The 24,242-nt window shown below is 35.7% G+C and overlaps 1 protein-coding gene across 1 annotated transcript in view; it reads right to left on the bottom strand.

Annotated features, from left to right (window-relative positions):
- PRKX (protein kinase X-linked) overlaps nt 1–24,242 on the bottom strand; it is a 53,634-nt gene that overhangs the window by 16,931 nt on the left and 12,461 nt on the right. The window contains exons 2-4 of the mRNA XM_027902202.1: nt 11,043–11,211; nt 6,855–7,118; nt 340–459 (exon numbers count right to left, since the gene is read on the bottom strand). Of these exons, the coding sequence (XP_027758003.1) occupies nt 340–459; nt 6,855–7,118; nt 11,043–11,211 (553 nt within the window). The remainder of the gene's footprint in view (nt 1–339; nt 460–6,854; nt 7,119–11,042; nt 11,212–24,242) is intronic.

Here is a 24,242-nt window from a genome sequence, read left to right as displayed (position 1 = left end):
TATGAAAAAAAATCTAAACTTTGACAAAACCTGAATTTCCAAAACAGATGAGGAAAGGCGCAGCTGTTAAAGTCTTAAGCAAAACAAAAAAAAAATCCCCAAACCAAAACAACAAACAAAACCACAAGCACAAAACCCTAAAACATTTCCATAAGAATAGTTATGTATGTTCTTTTGTACAATTTTCCAATTTCTTTCTTCAGAGGCAGAAATTTAACTAGTATGTCAATAATAAATTTAGCCCATATTTGCTAATCCAAATATTGTAAACAGAACTTGTAAAGAATCTCGTATTACTGTATTATGTAATATTGCTGTGATATAGTAATTATCACTTACCCTGACAACATCTCAAATATAAGAATTCCTAGGGCCCACCAATCCACAGCTCTTCCATGGCCTTTACTTTGTATAACTTCTGGTGCAAGGTACTCAGGAGTGCCACAGAGAGTCCACGTTCTGGAAGAAGGAAAAAAAAACCAACACAAAACAAACAACAAAATCAGAATGAAGTTAAACTGAAATACAGTAACAGGAAAAGCCAAACACACACATAAGAAGTGCCCAACATACACCTATGTATTCACTGTATATAGAAACAGAATAAGGGCTTCTACAACATCTAAACAGACCGCTTTGATGATGCTCTCCACTTCTCCTGTAACAGAGATACATGGAAATTAAGAAACTTCTTGGCTGCAGAAAATATCTGTGCACTGAGTTGCTGACTGGTGGTATGGTGCTCTATCCATGTGGCTGTATGTTTCTTTGAAATTACTAACAGCAGCATTCACCCCGTGAGCTGCAGACCCTGTCAGTTCATGGACTACTGCTGACAGGTACAGCAGAAGATAAGCTTATTAGCCTTTTCCAGAAAAAGGAAAAAGTTTTGTTTAGCAAAAAAACAAAGAGAAGAAGAGAAATAAAAAAAGTAGTACTTTAAATCAGTAAACAGTTGCACATACAAGTCAGATTCATTTTACAAAGTAAAGTTTTTCAAATAGTATTGAAATGAAACTTCCACAATATCCATTAAAACACTTTGTATTTTTAGTTATTTAAAATATTTACAAGGTGTAGTTAAGCATATGTGAGATATAAGCAGGGCTATTTTTGATACATTTGAATGTCATTTTTAGTCACAGTTTTCTATGATAAGGTAAGGATAAAACAATGTTATATTGCTAACTAATTGAAATGTATATTTTGAGTTCTGTAAAGACACAAAATAAACTGAAACTAAGCAGTTATGTTTACAAAGACCAAATTACAATTTGAAAAGAAGACTTAAAGCAATTCTTCCAGAAATATATTGTTCTTCTTTGTAAAAATGCCCAAATAGAATTTGCTCAGCTTCACTCCCTTAAGTTTAAGTATACATTTGAGAAAAAATATGTGCTTTCTTTCTGAATAAATAGCACTAGCTCGGTACCAAGTCAGAAGATGAAAAAGTGCTAATCAATTCAGAGAAAATGAAATAACCAGCACAGAATAAGAAAGAAAAAAGTGTATCACATTTTAAAAACAGTTCTAGTTAGATATGACAAAGAATATAATCAGAAATGGTCACTGCACATGATTTCTAACTTGCACCAAAACAACCTCTTACTGAATATTTGTGAGAGCAGGAAGAATCTTTTCCAAGCAAACTGGTAACATGCTCCTGAACAAATGCATTAAGATGAGTAGCAATCACCTTTAGAAATAATACCAACACAACAACTTTCCTGAGACTGCAGGGAGGTGATTGTCCCATCCCATTCTGCATTGGTATGGCCTCACCTTAAATACTGTCTGTAGATCTGGGCACCACAACATAGAAAATACATTAAGCTATTAGAGAGCATCTAAAGGAGGGCAACGAAGACGGTGAAGGGTCTGGAGGGGAAGCTTTATCCAGTGACAGGACTTGAGGAAACTGTGTGAAACTGAGTTAGGGGAGGTTTAGGTTAGATAACAGGAAAAGGTTTTATACCCTGAGAGTGGTTGAGCACTGGAACAGGCTCCTCAGGGAGGTGGTTACAGCACAAAGCCTCAGAGTTCAAGAAGCGTTCGGACAACACTGTAAGGAGCATGGTATGACTCTTGGGCTCAATGATCCTGCTGTTTTTCTCCCAACTCGGCATATTTTATGACTTCATGAATTATTTTAAAGAGAGTTTTGGAAGGTTTCTTCCCTTGTTTTCCTTTTGTTTGTTGGGTTTTTTTAAGCCTTAGCCTACATTCATAAAAATACTTCAGATAAAGGAAGAGGAGCTGTACAGCCAGCCAAGGCTTTAAATAAAGAATTATGATTTGAATTTCTTCAAGTTTGATTTCCCTATGGTGAAAGCTAAATTACACCAGCTAAACTGTCAGTATGTGTTAGACACACTGTGCATCCAGTGTGCTTCATGGCTCTTGAAACTACCTTCATTAGTGCAAACAATGCATTTTCAATTTTTATCACAAATTTATCTAGAAAGTTTAAACTCTCATTTTCCAGATCAAGCATACCGAACAAAAGTCTTACTTTCAGCACTGCTTGACACTACTGCCATCTAGCAGTTGCCTGGATCAGCACTATGGAACTAAGAAAAACAGTAAAGCTCTGTTGTCTTTTAGAACAAAAATTTCTCCCTCTCCCAAATTTAAAAAGCTGTGGGCAAAACAGTGTTGTATGCATTGTTAATCATACTGATTTAGCCAGCTCTGCAAGTGAAGCAGCTGACAGTTTTACTGTATTTGGGAAGAATAAGGTTTTCATCCCTTATGAGGGTCATTTACATACAAAAAAAAAAAATCATTTGACCATGACTTCCACGACCTACACAATTTGCTGAGGACAATATAATTAAAATTACTCTCAGTTACCGTACAGGTTATTAACAAGATCTTTTTATTGAAACAAGAGGAAAACTGCGAATTAATCAAAGGTTAACATAACTTGAAGTGTCCTGGTTGCACTAGTAAATAAAATTTCTTACCACCAAGAAATTTATGCTTATTGACCACACAAAAACAGGGAAAAGGCTCGTGTTCTTTTCCGAGCTATGTATTTGTGCTGTAAGATGTGTAAAACTTGTGTTTCTTCTTTTGTTGGTCATGAAACAAACTATTTAATATTTCAGAAAACAAATCAAGTAAAAGATATAGATAACCTGCCTAAAGTATTTTTTGATCGTTACTATTTTATGACTATTTCATACTCATGTGAAACTCCAGATCATCCTTTTGAAGATAAATTACAATGCAGAAAAATGAGAACAGACTGTTCCCTTCAAACTGCTGGAAAATATCCACTGCTCTGGGTTTTCAGGATAAAAGCTGAAATGCAGGTAAGCAATAGTTGATAAGGCTGAATATTTAATTTTAAAATGTGAAAATTAAAAAAAGAATTTACTGTGGTTACAAAACTATAAAATAATATTTGTGGGACTTATTAAGAGTACTATTTGAAGAAGGTAAGTCTCGATGGTTAATGGTATTTTAGCATTCTACACCATTCAGCATCCATCTCTGTAATAATTGACAGGTTTCTTGCATATGAGCCACAGATTACCAAAAATGTTCTTTTTGGTATTCTGGCTGTTTGTTTGCAATAATATTAATAAAGATTGCTTTGTTTCCAGCCCACAAAAATTTGTTCTGCAAGAGATTCTTGCTTGTTTCTACAGTGATGAACAATACAGTTTGTAAACCAGACTCACTGTGTCTTACTTTGTTTTTTCTCTGCAATCCACTCTGCAAAAAATCATGAGGCACATTCAGCTTAACGAATAGTGCAGAACTATCCTGAATATATTTAAGATTAATCATTTAAAGTTTCTAAAAGACTTTCATAGATAATTTTATTTTTAGGAATATAAGCTGAATAAACTACAATTAACACTCTAGAAAAAAAAAAAAAGTTTTAACTTTACCTAAGACTTTTATAACTTTCTGAGTGAAGTCTGCACATAAAAAAATATGAAATTCCACGCAGATTAGTTTTTGAGCTTCTCTGAAAGAACACAGGAATAAAAAAAATAATAAAAAAAACACCAACCAAAAACCATACACACAAAAAAAAGACCAGATTAGAAAAAATTTTTAATGAAAATACTATACACAAAAGGTGGTATATGCTTTTCAGAAAAAGAAAGGTCTACAAATGTAATGGTTGTAAAGTTCAAAGCAAATCCCTTCTAGGACCTTCAGGTAACAATAACATAAAAATCCCCTCCCCATCTTTCTTCTTGACATTGCCCCTTTTTTAAAGTATAAATGTACTTACAAGAAACTGAAAAGGTTATTAAGTCTTCAGTTAAGCAACATCAAGGTGGAAAAGAGAAGAAATAAACAGCAGTTGAGGCAAAGACACACTGTTTTGGAAAAAAACTTAGAATTTTTAAACGTACACTACAACTGAAAAAGGAGGAACAAGGATAAACGGAAGGACATACCAACAAAGAAGAGAAGGAGGAAAGAAAACCTCCTCTCCTTCCTCTGCCTGTATAAAGAAAATATTAAGAGTCTAGCTCTTCAGAAATTGTACTAATAAGAAGGTAAATGTATAGGCTGCTTCCCACAGTGGGAACATGAGCTATGAGCCAGACAGTCTTCCTAAAGAGCAGCTTAAGTGTAGATGGACATGGTGAACACTCCATGTTTTCACACATTGTAAGGGGAAGAAAGGAAAATGTGTACAGAAAAACCTCAATTAGGCAGCTACAGAATCTTTCATGTGAAGTATTATGTATCAAGAATGTGTAATTGTATCACAGGTCTTCTGGAGACCATGCATTTCCATATCATGTCTTCTCCTCACTAGGAATATATTTGCTGATCCTGAGTGGCAGGTTACCTCACAATGTTTGAAAAACACAAATGCTTCCTGTCTTATTTTCATAATTCATATACACTGTATACATGCACACATCTACACACATACATACATGTAAGATTCATAAGTACAGATGTTTGCCATTGTAAAAATGACAAAACATATCCTGTAATTCTAATTAAATAGCCTATGCCATAACCAAAAGAACCTACTGGAGTACATTAGTGGATAAATGGTGAGAATTGTGTATTTTTACAGTGACAAAACCAGCATTGTAAAAATTACTTCAGCTAATATATTGGCAAGGGTACTACTGGAACTATCATGTAGTTCCAATAAAACTAATGACACAAGAAACCAAACCAGACTTGCACAGGTAACTAACTACCTGTGCTCTAACTGATAATGTCCTTGCTTCTTCCAAAGTTATGTTCTGTATTTATATTACTTGTTGTACATTTATAGGTAAATCACCTATGAATATAAAACTACTATATTCTTCAGTGATTCAATTTAACACAAGCTAATCGATTTCACTCCCCCACACACAATATGGGAAATAAAAAAAAAAAATTAAAACCAGTAGTGATAACTTGTTTTGATGTCCTAAAATGCATTTGAACCAATCCACTCATAGAGATTTATCTTCCAGGTTGAAAAACATACTCTGATGTGACCTATTATTTTATCTAACTAAGGGTTACTTCTGTTGCGCCTTAAAGCCACAGAAATCCAAATCAAGAATAACCACTAAGTGGCAGTATCTACATGTCAAGAGAAAGTCGTAAGAATTTGCATGAAAATGTCTTATAAAGAGACTGTCCTACTTCCTTACATGGAAGTAGCATTACCTTTTTCTGCAAAAAGTTATTTTCACTTAAAAACAAAGTATTAAAAGGAAAGGTCAGCTTTTGGATGCCTATTTGCTTGCCCAGTGGAAACTGAATTCTATCAAATGTGTTGATATTAGAATTCGATGGTTTTCAAACAGATTTGCAGACCTTAAAGGTGAATAGAACCAGCTTGCTTTTAGTTGTCTACCGTTCTTCTGTGTCGAGACAACCCAGCATTGCGTGCATGTAACCCATGGGGAAGCAGTTTTTATGACCTCCATAACATGATTTGATTTCTCATCTGACTTTTACTTTGTAAGGGATCCAGTAAATAGCTCCCTCAGATCCACTCTCCTTTCAAATTGATGTTGTAGAATTATCCTCACACACTGAACCACTTGTTGCAAAAGCAGCATGAAACAGGTACACAGATGAGTGACGAGAATGAGCACCTATATAACACCTAACTAGCTGCCTCAACTAGAACAATCAAATACTGTTCCCCTCAAGATATAGCCCAAGGGCATAATACCAAATTTTGTCACACTGCTTTTCTGATATGACAGGTTAGTTTTTTCTCCCATTTCTTGAATTCCAATGCTCTTGCTTCCTTTTATCTTGTCATCTTGGAACAGTAGTCCAGAGAGAAAAAAACCTCTGCATTATCAAAAAGTTTACATATGCTATTAAAGCTGACAGTAATGCAGAAGTTACAGTTAAATAAACCAATTCTGCTGATGCTAGCTTTGTGGTTTTTGTCTAGATTTCTGCAGTTTCATTTTAGCAACAGGCTAACACAGTATGCAGTTTTTAAATGTTATTCTCACACTTCAAAAATCTCTAAAAGGAAAGCAGAAGGAAACATGAGTTACAAAACTTTTAGTCATTCAATATGTATGGAGGCTTAATGTTCACATTTTAATATTTGCTCATATTACTTTACTGAACTCCCTTTATACAAGATGACTGCTGAAAACTTCAATATACAAAACTACTCATATAAAAATATTTTTCTACTGTTGTTGATGTATGATTTTGTTCCTAGTTATACCTAAGGGGTAATATGGGTTTCCATGCAGCCATTTCAAGACAATCACTTCCTTCGTAATAAACGATTTGACATGTATGAATCACATGGGGTGTTAGATGAAATGCTGAGCACTGAAATCAAACCTTTTTTTCCAACTCTTAAGCAAGCAAAATGTAACCCCACTTACCTATCCACCAGCTTTTTAGCAAATCCAAAGTCAGTAAGCTTGATATGTCCTTCTTTGTCCAGTAATATATTTTCAGGTTTTAAGTCTCTGTAAACTATTTCTTTGGAGTGCAAGTATTCTATTGCACAAATAATTTCCGTAGAGTAAAACAGTCCTGTGCTGTTGTTGAAACGCCCCATGTTGCGCAGGTAACTAAAAAGTTCTCCTCCTGGCACATATTCCATTAACATATATAAAAAACGTTCATCGTGGTTGGTCCAAAATCTGTAATAAAAATATTATTTTATTGAGTAAAGAAATTATGTCTCCAATTTGTTTTAAACTTCCGTAAAATGTATGTAAACTAATTGCTGATGTCTAGTCCGCAAATATTAAACCCCCAAGAATCCAGCAAGATTATGTAACACACATTCAAGGTAGCTGATTTAATGTGCAATGTAAAGCAGATAGTTGAGGATGAGTACAGCACAAGCCAAGAAAGTAAATTAACTGATAGTCTTTCATGACAATATGTTCAAAATAAGACATCACAGAGTTGTCCCTCTGTCTCTTCTTCCCTGGAAACACACAACCCCAGCTAAAGCATCAGATCATAATGCTTGCTCTTCCATGGTGTCTTTTAACAAAAAGCAATCGGAAAGCAAAAATGACAGCAAAACAAGATTCGTTTCGGTACCTCAGAATTAACCTTCCATTCCTCAGACTGCTGCCTTTAATTTAAGAACTATTATTGTGTACAGTCATTATTAGAGTGCAGTAAAGAACAGCTAAGGAAGAAAGAAAATAATTCCATGTGGCTTTAAAAAGCTTCATTACAGAATACAGGAATCTTCTCTCCGACATTCCCCTAAACTAAGCTGTTTTTCTTTCTATCCACACTAAGCAACTCACATATCACACATGCAAACATAACTCAACAGTTAAGAAGAAAATAACTATCTGGTAACAACACCTTGAAGAACTCTACCATTTAAAAGACAGAGATAACCCTAATTTTATAATAAAAGATAGAGAGCATTGCATCCCCTACCTACTTTATTAATACAATAAAAGAGGTTACTTTACCTTCCAGTAACTGCCTCTGTAGTATCACAAGTACTTCTGCAGTATCACCTGGTACTTAATCAAGGCATAGAGCTTCGGCAAAGACAGACAAGAGCAAGCTGAGCTCCCAAACACATGAATGACTTTTACTCAGTCAGATTTTATTTTTGAATACCAGCACTGAGGCAACCAAGAAAATGAGATGGGCTACTAGACATCAGTAACAGTTCCTCCGTTCCTTCAAAGTGATGAAGAAAGCAGAGCCCAGGCTCGCCTTTGCTTTTATGGAGCTTCTTCCCTATGACAGCCATCAACATAATTAATTGACTATTGATGATGTCCACAGTATCTTTATTGACTGTTTGAAAAAACACTCTAGAGATGTATTTTAGGTAGTTAATAAATAATAAACATTGAAAGAGGAACAGGAGTGGGCAAAACAAAGCAAACCACATATTTAAAAGAATATGTACGTGGTAGAAGAAGAGCAAAATCTGACAAAGAATACAGAGGGGGAAAAGTGGAATATCTAGACCATTAAAACAAAGTAGTTTTACTGAAATAATTTCTTCAAAAACTGATAGAGATTTGTCTATCCACAGAAAAAATGGATACATTATTTGATATACATGAAAAAGAACAAAATTAGGAACTTCAATACTTCCAATGCAGATTGCTTTAAATGGTAATTCTAATACAAAAAAGAAGAAAAAAATCTCAGAAGCTGTGATCACAATAATATGCATGGTGATGTTAACTCTATAATTCAGCTTAAACTTTGGATGCCACCGTGAAATCTTACAAACAACCTGTTTGAGCTTATAGGACAAGACATAGTGGACTTCTATTAATTCTCGTTCTCTTGAAAAAAAATCAAAAGATACATGTCAACATTACAGTTAACTATGAAATGATGCATAGAGGTATGATATATCACTCAAACATGCAGTCTTAAATATTGCAAGAGCACCAAGCAAGCATTTATGAAACACTGCTTAAAAAAAAAATGCAGATAAATAACTTTAATGTCTACAGAAAAGCCCAACCCCCCTAAATGCAGAAAAGGCGTTTCTCACAAGCAACAGGAAAAGGAAAAAAAGTTATATAAACTCTTTACATATAGGAAGACATGGGAAGGACAGGCACCAGAAATCAATTATGTGCAGCATTACTTATAATTTTCCATCATAAAATGCTGAAGTATGGTGTTGCACTGACACAGATTCCTTATTTTGCAATTAGAGGAAAATACCATCCATGTTTAAGATGGGGAAGCTAACTGAAAATATAAAACCCAGAATGTAGATAACACAGTTTAAAGGCATTGAATCAGAACTATATCGAGTTTTTCCCCTTTTCGTTAAACACTTAGTAAAACACTTTCAAGAATTCATAGAAAAAAACCCACATATACTGGGCAGCTGAAAAAAGCTGTTACCCACATAAAAAGCTATACAAAGTGTTATTCATCAGACAGCCAGTGATAATCACCCATGAAAATTTGTTTAACTTAAAGCACATAAATATTATCGTGACTTAAATTTTAACTGCCTCATTTCAGGCAGGTTGCTTTGCGTCTCCTTTGCCAAGGGACAAAAGGCATCACATGGACAATTACATGAGCACAGCTGATGCAACGTCTCATTGGACATTTCAAGAGAAAAGGCAGAGCTCTAGAAGACATGAAAAACGTTTCCCTTGCACTCAAGTAAACTTCCATTTGAATTGTGTCCTTTGGTAACTTTAAAAATCTGATATTTTGGAAATAAGGTATGAATGAAATTCAACAAAACTTAGCAGTTTGGATTTTTGATCACTTCTGTACGGATATGAATCCTTGCATCCCCACCTCTGACACAGGTTTCCCTATTCTCACTCTTCCTGACACACAGACCTACTTAGCTGAGGTTTTTTGCTGGGTTTGGTAGGGTTTTCTTTAAAGAATTTACATATGTACATAGACATGCACATAAAATCCTGCTCCCCCTGTTCCATCCCTATTTCAACCAGCCTAACTAGATGCACTCAGCCTCTCCATCTTGCTTTCCTCCAAGCATCTCAAAGTCCACACACTATACAACTCATCTTACTGATACTGTGCCACACACAGGATTTCTGAACATGAGTTGGAAACTAATAACATCATGATGCTGGAAAAAGCAACAACACACCAGTGAAAAAGCCTCCTCCTGCAGGGCTCATTACATTTTCTGAATGACTACCACGCTGTTCCTTCTTTTCTCTCTGATATTTTCTTAGCCCTGGGAGGAAGCTGCACTCCCTGTAGCTAGAGATTAACTAAGGCTAATTTTGTCTACTTTTATGTAAAACTGATTAAGGCAAGTAAATGCAAAACAAATCTTGGTCAATAGCCCTGTATCCATGCATGAGAAAATATAAATGGAAATTCACTCTGCTATTACCCAGAGTTTTAGTTATCCCATTAATTGATGTGGACTCAGATACACAAGAAATGCTGTGGTGCTGTGAACAGAAAAGCGTGATACCTTCTATCTTTAACAATGGGATTATTTGGATCATTACAGTTACCATAATTCCATGGAAAAAAAAAAAAAGTGTTCTTCATGAACTGTGTTTAAAACATGTTTCTCAATAGGTTCCATCACTTAACAACCTTGAATATGGGAATATCAAAGTCCAAGAAGTGTTGCAGTTATTTAAACTCTTTAAAAATAAAATCTGCAAGAGTTCACATAAGTTTTTTAAAAGAAGATACTTAAATTTAATAATACCTTTAGCTACCTACAAGACATAGGTGTAGAAATACTTTTATCACATTTCTAACGTAAAGAATCATTCCAGAAGTCATTTTGATGAGTAAATCCTAACAATTCTTCATTAGTATTTTCCTCTCACTTAAGATTTCTCTTCTGCAGTATGAAAATAATAGAAGAATTCTCATCATAAATTATTGCTTGAATGTTTAAATTATGTATCTTGAGTTTAAATTCTTCATTCTTCTATAATAAATACTTCAGTCCAAAGTCTATTTTAGTCTAGATTATGTAATAGAAACTAAATGCTCAGCGTTGGTTAAATACACAAGAAGTTGCAATGAGACTGGAATATTTTAACTCCACTTTACGCATGAGTTAAATGAATTAAAAAAACAAAAGAACTTACAATCTGATCAAAAAGGGGTGGTTGACTTCTTTCAAGACAGACTTTTCATTGTGCACGTGTTGCTCTTGCTTCAGTCGAATGACATCAGGAATGCTCATTACTTTCAGTGCAAAGTAACGTTTGCCCATTTTTTCCTTCACCAGATGAACACGTCCAAAGGTACCCGTGCCTGAAAAGTTGAAGTAGAAACATCAACTTATTGTAATAAGAGAAAAAACCAGTCATAACTCCCTAAATCAAAACCTACAGGAACTCAATTCCAGCTTAGTTTGTTTTGGTTTTCCTCATACTTTCACTTATTCTACCTGCTTTCATGGAATTCCTTTTCTTGATATTTCTTGATTTTCTCAATAATGATTTGATAAAAAATAATGGTATTCTGATACTGCAACTCTTTGGCTAGATACTGGAAGTATTTCTTGCAAAGAAGAAAAATGGTCCTGAGAAAGGGTAATGGAGATGCACACAAAAAATAAGTATGTAGTATGTAAGTTTCAAATATAACCAATATAAATGGAAGAAGCAAAACTGCTGCCAAATGCAGAAGAAAAGCTGGGAAACACTCTCTTCAATTTCATTATTTCCATTTATTATTTATTAAAACAAGGTAGTTCAAAATCAATTAAGGTTCAAAACGCAGGAACTCATAACACAAAGAACACAAAATACAGAATCATGATGACAACGAAAAAATTAAAAATATTTATTCCTAAGGTTTGGTGACTGAGAACAGCTCCAGTCTCCAATTATTCAGGGGAGGGGATTATTCCCTTAAACTTGCACAGAGAGGTGAAGTGATTCAGTAGCATAAGGAAGCCATGGGAAAAAAATACTTTAAAGTTGCTGACCTTTCTAAAAAGAAATTAAAAAAAAAATCTGCTTATAGTGCTGCAGAATTTTATCACTTGGAAACAGTAGCTCTCTGGCACCTATTTTTTGGAGTTAATGCATTCCTTTTTCAATTCACTCTCAAAAACATAAAAGGAAAATAAAAAACATATTGACTTTTAAATACTGTATTAGCATTTCTCTGTTCAATAAAGTTCCCTTTAAGTGCATTGAGCTCACAACAATCACACATAACTGAACTATTTATTTTAGTTTGAAATGTTAAAACTAGCACATCTAGCCACATGGCTATTTGTAGTGCAGCACAGTGTAACACATTTGAACTCACATTTCAGCTCATTGGATGGTAGCTTATTGTTTTTCTGCTCATTAAACAAAGCCATGTAGGTTCCATTACAGCACTACACCAGATACTTTTAATCCCATTCTGACAGGAATATGTGCCTCTATAAAGGATGTTTGGCATTCAAAACAAGGGCCTAACTTGTAAAAGGTCACTCTCTCCAAAAAAGTCAAAATCTTATACTTGAGCTCACAATCTTCCCTTTCCTTGCACATAGCCTGGAAAGGCAGCCCACAGATACGTTACAGGATTATTAATTGGTATGTCAGTTGATTTCAGATTGTGTTAATCAGTTACCATCAATCTATGCTACCAGACAATTTTAATTTTCTAAATGTGTAACAAGTGCAAGGAGATGAGCATGTATGTAAAAGGAAACAGATTTTTGAGAGATAGGCAGAGGAAAGAGATCAACAAATGACCTTCTACAACTGCATTATTTGGGGAGAGAAGACAAGGGAATTTTTGCCTCTGGTAAGTTCAAGAAACTTGAGAATTTATTTGTCAAATGTTTGTTTTCTGTATGTGTCTTCTCACCTAAAACATTTACATTTTACTCAACAGTTTTTCTTTCCAGTCACTTGTAATATTGTTTAAGACCATTTTCTAAATGCATTTACTAAAAATCAAAACAAAATACTCATTTTACAAACTAGAAACTACCAACTCCAGAAATCCAGTTCTATGGAACTTGCAGCTCCCCTAACAATACAGTTTTTGAAGCCAGCTTTCTAGATAAAACTTCTCACTACACAAACACATCAATGATTACCATTGTGCAATCACAAAAGATTCTATCAAAGAAGTTTTACGTTCCCACCTGTCCCAAATTACAGTTCTCTAACCATGAACACTGTATAGAGGTCTCAGAAAAAGCCTGCTGTTATAAACCAAGTAAGCCATCAGGTTACCTTGGAAAATTTATCATGCAACTAAATCCTTTAACAATGTAGTCATATTACATGACTATACCTGTAAACAACCTTATTTGCTCAGGGGCGGGCTTCTGCAGTAAAAAGAAAACCCAAAACAAAAAAAAAAATAAGGAGCAAAAGCTTCCAAGTAGAGACATGTGTTCAAGCTGCTTTAAATGCTGATTATTTACATCTATGCTGAAAGAACAGAAGAAAAAAAAAGTAACTTAGGTTATTTCAAAATTAGGAGTTGCAATTTAAATTCTGAATCAAAACACTGTGAAGAATAATTACAGTCATATTGCACACTGAAACTAAAAATCACCCTTCATTTTTGCAACTTTCAAATGTGGACTCAGGGAAATTAACAGTACTAACCCCATCAGCAAATGGGGGTTTTACATGCATTTGGATACTTGTATGAACAAAGTGCTTCTACAGACACATTCAACAGGAAAGTCAGAAATGAGCACATACCTAATTGCTCCTAGGTCTCTAGTGATTGCATGTTTCATGACTTGTTCTACTTGTCATAGAAATTTTTATTTTAGAATGCTTTACTTTTGCATATGCTAATGGTCTAACTTTACAAACTGCTGCTCAGAAATAACAAAATCACTAGTTTCATTCGTTTTCAAAGAACCTGACAGGGACTTATTTAGCAACACTCCTAACTTTGAAAACACGGCTGCCTTAAAAAGGTCTCTGCCAGGAACAGCAAAGCTTGGCAAGCTATTCCAGAACAGTGACAAGCACCTAATCTAGAGAGCCTCCGGGAAAACCAGAAGACCACACAGACAGGCAAGAACACAAAACCTCCCTAACCAGTTTTATTTTTGAACTGATCGCAGGCAGGCTTTTTTCAAACATCTTTAACCCAATTTCAAGCAACTATGGAAATGAACAAGATAGTACAGACTAAGAAGCCATCTAACATTTGCTTTCAGACATCTTTCATAATATGAATTTTCTAGCCATCATCTGTATTTATAGCTAACGCAGCCACTAGGCCTGCAGTAGCTGGCAGTACCCAGACACACCCACCACCCTTCCATGGGACTAATTGTTAAACTTTTTTTTTATGCTTAGCCAGTCTTCAAATAACCAGATAGTGTTTGCATACGAAAAAGACTATAATTTAAATATCTCACTTCAAACTTTTGGTCTGGGTCTCCTGTTCACACTTTTAGCCATTTCTTGGAAACATTTTTTAAATTTTCTTCCTTGCAACTTGAGGGGCTGGGAGGAGGAATAGGATGACAGCCAAGGTGGGAGGCTGAGACAAGATGATGTTATGGTTGTTTAGCACAGTCAAAAAAACTTAACTGTTTTATACAAACAGGTGTTATTGTGACCAGGTGTAAATTCTGCTTCTCAGATTCACAGTAAGAAAACTAAAACGGTAGCAGTGAAGTGGCAGTGTGTAAGACGAAGGCCCACCTCCACAAATTTGAGGGGAAGTTTTTCGAAGCAAAGAAAGGCAGGGTTACCAGTCTTCCATCAAAGCACCACTGCCTTTTGCCCTCCAGGAATGAGACACGAAATTCATAGAACAGTTTCTGTTAATCCCTGTGAAAGGACTGTTCAACCTTTTTACCTGATTACCTCAGAGCTCAGCTAAATAAACCAACTGAATTAAACCTTTTGTGACAGATAAGTAAACATTCCTTAGGATTATCTTAAAATAGAAATATTTTATACTTGCACGTTATGAATGAAAGGAAATTCAGTATTTACAAATTTGTACATTATTCTACTGACATTTATTTCACACTTGGTTCAAAACAAAGGAACTTCAGGAACCTTGTACCATTCTGGATGAGTCCTGGGGGTTACCAAGTACTATCCTGCTGAAGGAAGAGCAAAATTATACTTCATCTATTATTAGAACATCTGAAGGTAGGTTTGTAGTTTTTTTGTGCAGGCCCCTTCTCCCTGATAAGACGTATGGCAGGTGAAGGTTTCTGGCCACCAGTAACAAAAGAAAGTGAAGAGCGTCTGTGCTATTCACAACATAATTCAGGATTTTCAGGACTAAATGGGCAAACAGAATAAAAATATGCAAAATGCTAACCACTAATCCAGTACAATCTGTTTAAAACAGAAACAATAAATTTTTTGGACCCCACTGCATATTTTATGTGGTTGTAGAGCTTGAAGGAATGCCAACAATCTTCTCCATTAGGTAACTTTCTCATGTTAAACACACACAAAGGGCCAAAACCTGCAGAGGACCAGCTTGGCCTAAATATCAAATGCAAGAAAGACATTTTCAGTCTTACAAAAGCTAGAGTCCCTAATGCCATGCCAAAATACCATAGCCGGTTTCCAGGATTTTACTCTCTTTGAAGCCTGGTAGAAAAGAATAAAGAATGTGGGAACATTTCTGATGCAATTTTAGATACTTTTGATGCTAGGAAAACCAATCCTACAACTTTTGCTCAGCTAAAACAACTGGTGAGTAGCCATGCAGTGACTATTTTGCTATTGATGTAGGTGACTAATTTAATGCTCAGTTTGCCTCTTTATTTGCTCCCATTAATTAGGTCCAGCTGTTCCAGCTTCCCATCTTTTTAATCCCCAGCTCTTTCTTAAAACCAAGTTTGCCTTGCTCAGATAGATACCATCTGTTTTAATGAAGAATAAACTAGGTCATGTGAGATCTACCACCCTGAGGGCTGCTTTCCGAGTCCCAAAGGGTTTGGTCCTGACTTCAACAGATGCCAACAAAAAACATCAGATGTTTTCAGTTTTATTTACAGTTAGAAGAAACATTTCCTACTGTGACACATTAGTCTTTATTGATAGCCAAGAGCACAACAGACTCCATTCTGTTGAATATAAGAGATGAACTAAGCAAATTGTATCACATTACAAATTCACTACTGAATGCCAAGTTCGTTTGCCATTTAAACTTTGTCTCATTTTGGGATGGAACTTGAACAGCCTAGCCTGGAAAATGGAGGCTGTCAATAATTCCTGACAAGGAAGTGGCACAGCAAAGGAAACTGGCCCGCCCTAGCAGACCAGTAATCAGAAGATTAACACTCAGGAGAAAGATGCGGGGAAACCACAAGGTACAAGCAACTGTGGGCTTCTGCAACAAAAGATGCAGATGGCCCATCAACAGGGCAACTCAAAATCAGGATGATGATTTTGGACATCATAGTAGCCAGGTTCACATTTTTATTAATGTTTCAACCCATAGACGAGTGTCAACTGAAAATGCCAAATTCAGTGTCTCTACTGTTCTGCAAGTCAGCTGTGGATTGCTCATTGTAACTCTTAGACCACTTCTTTTATAGCTCTGCATCACTCTAGAGGGTTCAGATCTAAAACTGAAAAACAGGTCAGAGAAATAATGAAATTTAAAAGAGGTTTTATAGGATGCCTTTTTTTCTGTCTAGAACTGCTCATCTCATACTACTGAATATAAGAAGGAAGTGTTAACCCACAATTTTTGTAAAAGTTTTGCATATCCTTCAATGATATGCAGTGAAGTAAGAGACAGTCTGATTAGAAGAGTTTAAAAGCATAGAAAATAGAGATGCATGTGTAGTGTTCACCCTATGCAGCTCTGCCAGAGCAGCTTGCTTCTATGACGCTTTTCATTCATCCATTGTGCTATGATTCAGACCAAATACCCCTTGGATAGAGAACATGTCTTTCTTCTTAGCAATACTGTGAGATAGTACACAGCAAGAACTATGCCCACCACATTCCAGGCAAGACCATCACTGTTCAGATTACCTGTCCCAAATATGTTTTTTGCCGGTGGCTTTCTAGTGGTTTTGTCTTCTGTTTTGGATTACAGACTCACCCCTTGTCAAACCATTTTTAAATTGGAAGTTCAGTATCATTAATTCTTTATCCCAGCTCAGCTGAAGTCAAAAGAAACTAGCAATTCATGTTCAAAGTACAGCCTAGTTTTTGACTCAAAGGAGCTGATGTAAGAAATTTCCAAAAATTCCAAAGACCTGGCATATTTTCATGTTCCTACATCCTGCTTTGCGGAGGCTGCTGAGCTTTTTGGGTTGGAAGTCAGCTTGAAGAAAACAGAAGTTTTCTATCGGCCTGTACCTCAGGAAGTCTTCCATCATCCCCATATCACCATTGGGGAAACAGAGCTCAAATCAGTCCAGCAATTTAATTACCTTGGAAGTATCATCTCCTCAGATGGTTAAGACTGATGCAGAAATAGACAACAGGTTAGCAAAGGCATACAGAGCTTTTGGTAAACTCCATAAAAGAGTGTGGCAAAACAAACACCTGAAGAAAAGTACAAAGATCAATGTTTACAGAGCCATCGTACTGTCTACTCTTTTACATGGATCTGAATCATGGGTCATTTACCAGCACCACTTGCATCTCTTAGAACGCTTCCATCAGTGCTGCCTCCGTACAATCCTAAACATCCACTGGACTGACTATGTGACCAACACGTCTGTCCTTGAACAACCAGCAGTCACAAGCATTGAGGCCATGCTGCTGAGAACACAGCTCTGCTGGGCAGGGCACGTCTCCAGGATGCAGGACCATCGCCTCCCTAAGATCGTGCTATATGGGGAACTTGCCACTGGCTGCCACAAGAGAGGAGCCCCGAAGAGAAGATACAAGGACTGCCTGAAACAATCCCTTAGCCTTGGCCATATTGATCACCACCATTGGTCTACCCTGGCCTCCAATCAGGAGGCCTGGAGACACACCATCTATAATGCTGCTGCTGCTTTTGAGAACACACGCAGGATGACTCTCGAGGAGAAAAGACAACGCAGAAAGAATCGCGTCCTGTCAATATCACCTGGGGAGTCTTTCTGCTGTGCCTTCTGCAACCGGACTTGTCTATCTCACATTGGCCTTTTTAGCCATCAACGCGCTTGTAGCAAGCATGGGTAGAGCCCTTCTCAAATCTTCGTTCACGAAGCCCAGCCATGATGATGATGATTACTTGGTATACAAGGAGTCTACAACAACACACCATTAAAACTACATTTAACAACCTGGAATTCATTATAGTCTCTTTTCAACTTTGCACAAAATTTAATATTCCAGAGAACACCAAGGAATTGTGTCAACAACTCTTGTTGTTGACCCACCCGTTTAAATCTTTCTGAACTACAATCCTTATATGAACTAAGGACACAGGAAACACTAGGCTAATTATTAGCCATCAGTCAAGTTTCCTGTTTTTCACATAGTTCAGAGACAGGTTTCTGATTTCCAAAAAGTGCCAATCAACTGAACACTGATGATGCAAGTTCCTTTATAATCCCAGATTTACCTATTTTTTTTTCCTCACAAATTATTGTCTCTCTGTAAAAATATTCTAAATATCAGGGTGTCTTTAAACAAAGAAAAGCATAACCCTTGGAAGTTTCTTCTCCCTCTGTTCTTTATTTACTTATTTTGAAATACCAGAGACCAATAAATAAATGAGACCATAAAGACCATATCATCACCTGCTAGTGATGATAACCTTAAATCCAATTTCTAAACAGCTCTTAGAACACTGAATTTAAATGCATGTCCCTTCACAAAACTTTAACATCTACAATCTTCAGAACAATTCTCATAAAACTGGTATTTCCTTTCTTGAATGGTACTTTTGCAACTCTTCCCATGCCTTCCCCTACCTATGACTCATGAGACACTGATAGAAAGATGAATAAAAGAGCAGATGAAAAGCTTTTCCAAATAGGACATTGCAAAGTCATTATTACTTCTACTTTTACCTATTTAAATATCACACTTGACATATAGAGAGGCCACAACTGAAAAACTGTTTTTTTGTACCAACGGCTGAAATAGAAACTTTTAAAGATGAACTTGCTTTTCACCTAGAAACTAAGCTTTATACTATTTGCTGAACTCAATTAAGTCCTATTGAAATAGCGTATTTTAAATGACACCAAACACCTGCTAGAAATGAAGTGTATCAATCTGTCTTGACTCAATTTTAAAAAACCTTGGTCTATCATGTTTTAAAAGACAAACGGTTAAGCTAAGAATCAGGTACCTGTTTGGCTAGCAACACATGCCAAGCTAAAACACTAGAAAGCATTAAATTCTCTCTTTCAACTGATGAGAATTTCAGGCAATCAAAGCATTATCAAAGTGTCAGGTTTTAATAGTTGGAAAAGAGTCTGTAAATTGGAAATTATACTAGCAAGATAGGCCATCTCTGGACTTTAAAAGGTTATTTCATTCAAATCCTATTCAGAGAATTGCTTCTTTCAGGTAGGGAGAGGTTAAAATAAATACATTAACTGAGAGGAGTGCAAATATTAGAGAGAAGGATTTTTAACCTGTTGGTTTCTTTCCAAATAATTCCTCAAACAACAAACGCCAGACATGTAAACCCCATATCTAGACACCCTCTCTCCATTAACTGGTGCTCGAAATTCCCATCAAGTTCAGAGCAGTTCAGGATTCTTTCTAAATCAATTTGTGCTCTAAGATAATCTTTTACAATTACTTTAATTATTTTTAAGTGTTTAAAACCACTACGAAACAGTTTCCTTAAAATGAAACTTGAGACAAATTGATGGACATTTAGGCTAAAAGTAACTATTTTTATTCAAGGGTGTTACACTTCTACTTACCACAAACAAAATGTGCCACAAAGTAAACCAGATTCAGACAAAGAAAAGGAAAACCAACAAGATGAATAAAGTAGTATTCTAGGTATCATAAAAATCCCAAATAAAAATAATAAAAATCCAAGAGTCCTTTTGATTGTTTAAAAAATGCAATAAAAAATGCTATGATGGAAACATTTTACAATACAACCCAAAGTGATGAATCCTGATCTCTCTTCAGGTACTGTTTGCTTTTGTGTCTGTGAACGGGTGTGAATTGTGAATATACAGCTTCTGCTTCTTGAGTTAGGATTAGTACTACACTCAGTATTTTGAACTGGATGTCCCAGAAGCAGTCTAAGCCAAAAGGGACTGCCTAATTTTCTATGAGGACGAATAACTTGCAATTTACCTCTGGTAGTACATAAATAACCAATTTCAGTAAATCATTAATATATCATTTTTCACTTATTCTACTCAGGTAGTGCAATAGAAGTGTTTCCCAGTGATTTTGTTCCCCTCCCAGTGAGGGTAAGAAATAAAAGGAGAACATATGCAGGGATATCTTACATCAGGGGAGGAAAAAAAAAAAAAAAAAAAAAAGATCAGTTGCTAAGTTTCATTCTCACTATCAAGATTTTACCCAAGAGAACAAACAGTAAAGCTTTCTCTCTCATCATTTATCAGCACTTCTATCTTCACCTTCAGTTTCCCTGTTTACTGGAAGCATTTACAGAACTGTTTTGGCTTGTTGCTTTACTCAAATTCAGCATGGAGACATTTAGTTGATTTTTCACCACAAAAAACCCTTCCAAAACAAAATAACCCCCCCAAAACTAAACAAATTGCCATGACATAATCAAGAGCAGACTGAAACCCTTTTTAGGTAACTTCAACTAAAAGAAACAGTCATTTTGGTCTTAAAAGTTTGAAGTAGCACCTCTATAGAAGACACACTACTCTTCAGATACTGGAAATATAGTTCCAGCAGCTTTTGCTCTGTCAGTTGCTACAGCTGAACATATTAGGTCCTAAATTTTGCAGTGAAACTATTATATGCACAAAACTTACAATTATACGCACAGAACACAGAAAAACGTGAAATAAAACTGGCCAGCCAAACAACTACAAACATGTCTGTGTCCAAAACTCATGTTTTCATCTGAGAAAAATAAATAAAAATATAAGTTTGATGATTAAAAAACAAACACATCTGCGAGAATCCATGAAGGGTTATGGAATTTAATTCCATAGAAGTTAATGCTACATGGAGTCTGATAAAAATCAGATCCATGCAGCAGCATGGACCAAAACTTTAACAGCAGCCTCCTCTGAACTATGTAAGCCTAAATGGGGGTACTTAGTAGGTGTCTAAGACCTGATTAGCCACCTTCCTCTTCAACCCAGAAATGTCACACTTGTTGGATTTTTACATAATCAGCATCTTTTTGCCTATCCTAAAACTCAGCTCTTCAGAATGAACTACTTGCTGCAAGTCAGTCCCATATTAATGCAAAGAAAGCATGAGGCTGAATATCCCTGTGTCCTTTTAAAAAGCAAACAAAAAAAAGATTCTTGCTAAAGTACAAAGGTTTATTATTGCTGACTGAATGTAATAAAAGTCACACTGTTTGTACTTGACCAATTTCCTCCTTCACCAGTGCTGGACAGAAGCCTTTGAGGGACTAGTACGTCTTATAATACATCCCTTTCAATTACATTTCACTTCCATCTTCATCTTAAGCAGTGCCAAAGGAGAAACAAATTGAGAAAGACACTTAACACAGTGCATAAAAACTGTCTTTTTAAATACTTTTCAAACAGATTAAAAGCATTGTAGAAATACCATATTAAGTAGTGAATAGATAAAGCATAAGACTGAAGAGTAGACCATGTGGAAGAGCTCCTGGATGAAGACAGATCTAAGATTTAGACTTAATTTAAATGCACTCAGCACATTTTAGTTCTCTCATGCATTTCAGGAAATAATTAAATAGGCAACTAATAGAAAGATATTCCAAGATTACCTATTCCCTGCTATTTTGTGTGTTACCACATAATTCAACACAGAAAGCCCTAGTCCAGAAACATACTTGCATATTTACACACACATATACCACCAAAACTGAGACTTAGCTCGAAAGGCCAGGTCCAAAACCAGATACACTAATATTCAGAAAGCAAAATGAAACTAAAGCTCAGTGGCATTCAATACCTACTTTTCCATTCTTTTTTCCAATCATACTTTTGACCTCCATTTTTAAATTTTAAATTGACCCAGAGCTAATTCAGGCTATGGAAAAAAAAGAAAAACCACCTTCAAACAACAAACCTCTGGATATTCCCATGAAGACAAAGACACTGAGTAGTAGTTAAAGACCTCAAAGCATCAGAAAGTTCACTCTTCACAATGTATCTTAAAACCTGAGACGTGGTATTTTTGTAAAATGACATACTGGACTTCTTTCTACATTCAAAGATAAAAGACTACAACAAAGCACCACATAGCTCTGCATCATCTCTTTATGGCTGGACATTAAAAGATAAAACACATGTATGTTCTGAAAAGCTGCCACTGTTCTTGGCCTCTTGCAGTTTATGATGGAAACTTAAAGAAAGTCTTTCCACAATACAAAAAAATCAAAGTAGTAATATTGTAGGCTAAGGCAGTACCCCAAACACAAGGTGACAGACAGGATTTCTCCCATCTTTTAAGCAAAAACCCAGCAGCCTCCCCAGACACTTTGAGCTGGAACATCCTCACTTATTACACAGATTACCTTTGGACCAGATGGGTGGAATCCCCTGCAAGTCAACAGAGGAGAAAAAAGGCACTTCTATATTCAATATAGAATATTTACCTATTTACCTCTGCTGATTCTGCATATGTAGGTTTGACAGTCCTTTACAGTGCATAGGTCTATATTCAGAAGAAGAAACCAACCTCAAAATTATACGGTCTGATAAGTGCATGCAGCATTTCATGACATGGAAAGTACTGACACAGAATGTGCTAATTTGTTAAGTACACATTTGTGAGGTTTAAAGAAGAATTGTTAGCAACTCACTGAATTCTTCCTACATCATGAAAACTATGCCCAATGATACCTATATGACTTTACAACCTTCAGCACTGTTACCTAAACATAACTTACTGGCACAGTGTCACAAATGTGCTATTAAAAATGTCATCTAGCTTTTTTTTTTTTAAATCCTCATAATAGTTAAACACTACAAACAGGAAAGGATAGTTTGTACAAATAATCACACCTCAAACCATATCCAATTTGGAAGCTTGAATTTATCCACAGTCTGTAATTCTACATGTTATTTAAGCTTATACAGCACAATAGTCTTAGAAGGTACTTAAAACTATTGTTATGTTACTCACACTTCAGCTGTTATGCTGACAAAAAGAGAAAAATATTTCTGATATAACTAAGACCTTTTCTAGAATTTCTATTTAATTCAGTCTGCATTTTGAATGGGTTGTACTGAGTAATAGAGATTTTATTACAATAGGTACAAAGGACTTAGTGTTGTAACTATAGCAAAATGAATACCTTGGCGAAAGACTCAAATAATACCTTTGCATCTATAAATTACAAGCAGTTGTGCCACTACAACGCTGTATTCCATCTCCTGTAAACAAAGTGTTACAAAACAAAACCAAGCTACAAGCCAGTAAGAATCTCCTAAAATTCTATCTCAACCTGGAAAATGCACTGCAAATTTATTTAGTTTTCACTAAGGATCAATACACTGAGAATTCATGAGTGGAACAAAGTATTCCTCAAAGGGAAGGCTTTAATGCAGCATCAACTGATATTCCTGAGAGACTACAGAATAATGATGCATTGGGTATCTAGAATTTACTTCATGTGTTTATTACCTTTCCAAATTCCACGTAGTATACCTTACAAAAATTAGTGTAACTCTGTGCAAGATCAGGTGATGAAATCACAATTGTCTGGCACTAGTATGGCCATCATAATATTCTCCACATAAAGAACTATTATGCAAGAAAGCGGAAGTAAGTCTACAATATTCAAATAAAGTTATATTTGATATGGAACTGGAACCAATACAATAAGTTTCAAAATACCAGTCTCCACTAAATTCCATTCTCAAACATTAAACATTTTGGGGAAAAAATCCCTACAGTGCGCAAGAATTACGTTACTAATAGAAGACTAAAAATATTATTTGTGCTAATACCTGATTTTACTGAAGACGTGCCACTGGTAATTTTACAGTTTTGTTTTCTGTAAACATGTAAATACTCTAACAGAAAAGGACCATGGTCTAAATTTTTCATGCTACTCAGGATTGTATGGACCACTCACTGCTTTTTCTCTACAGTGCAGAAAAGTAGGTCTAAACAAATTCTCTTCTAACTTCAGTTCAGCCTACTATGCAAGTGAAACACAGAATGAACACGTTCGATATTTCTACCATTACTACACAGTTTCTTAATAGGAAAGAAAAGCCACTCTACCAATTTTCCAACAGTTTC

Source organism: Empidonax traillii, unplaced genomic scaffold (assembly GCF_003031625.1).
Source record: "Empidonax traillii isolate 1590-97213 ecotype Southwest subspecies unplaced genomic scaffold, ASM303162v1 scaffold849:size447321, whole genome shotgun sequence".
NCBI lineage: Eukaryota > Metazoa > Chordata > Aves > Passeriformes > Tyrannidae > Empidonax > Empidonax traillii.
This window is presented reverse-complemented; position numbering and strand designations above follow the sequence as displayed.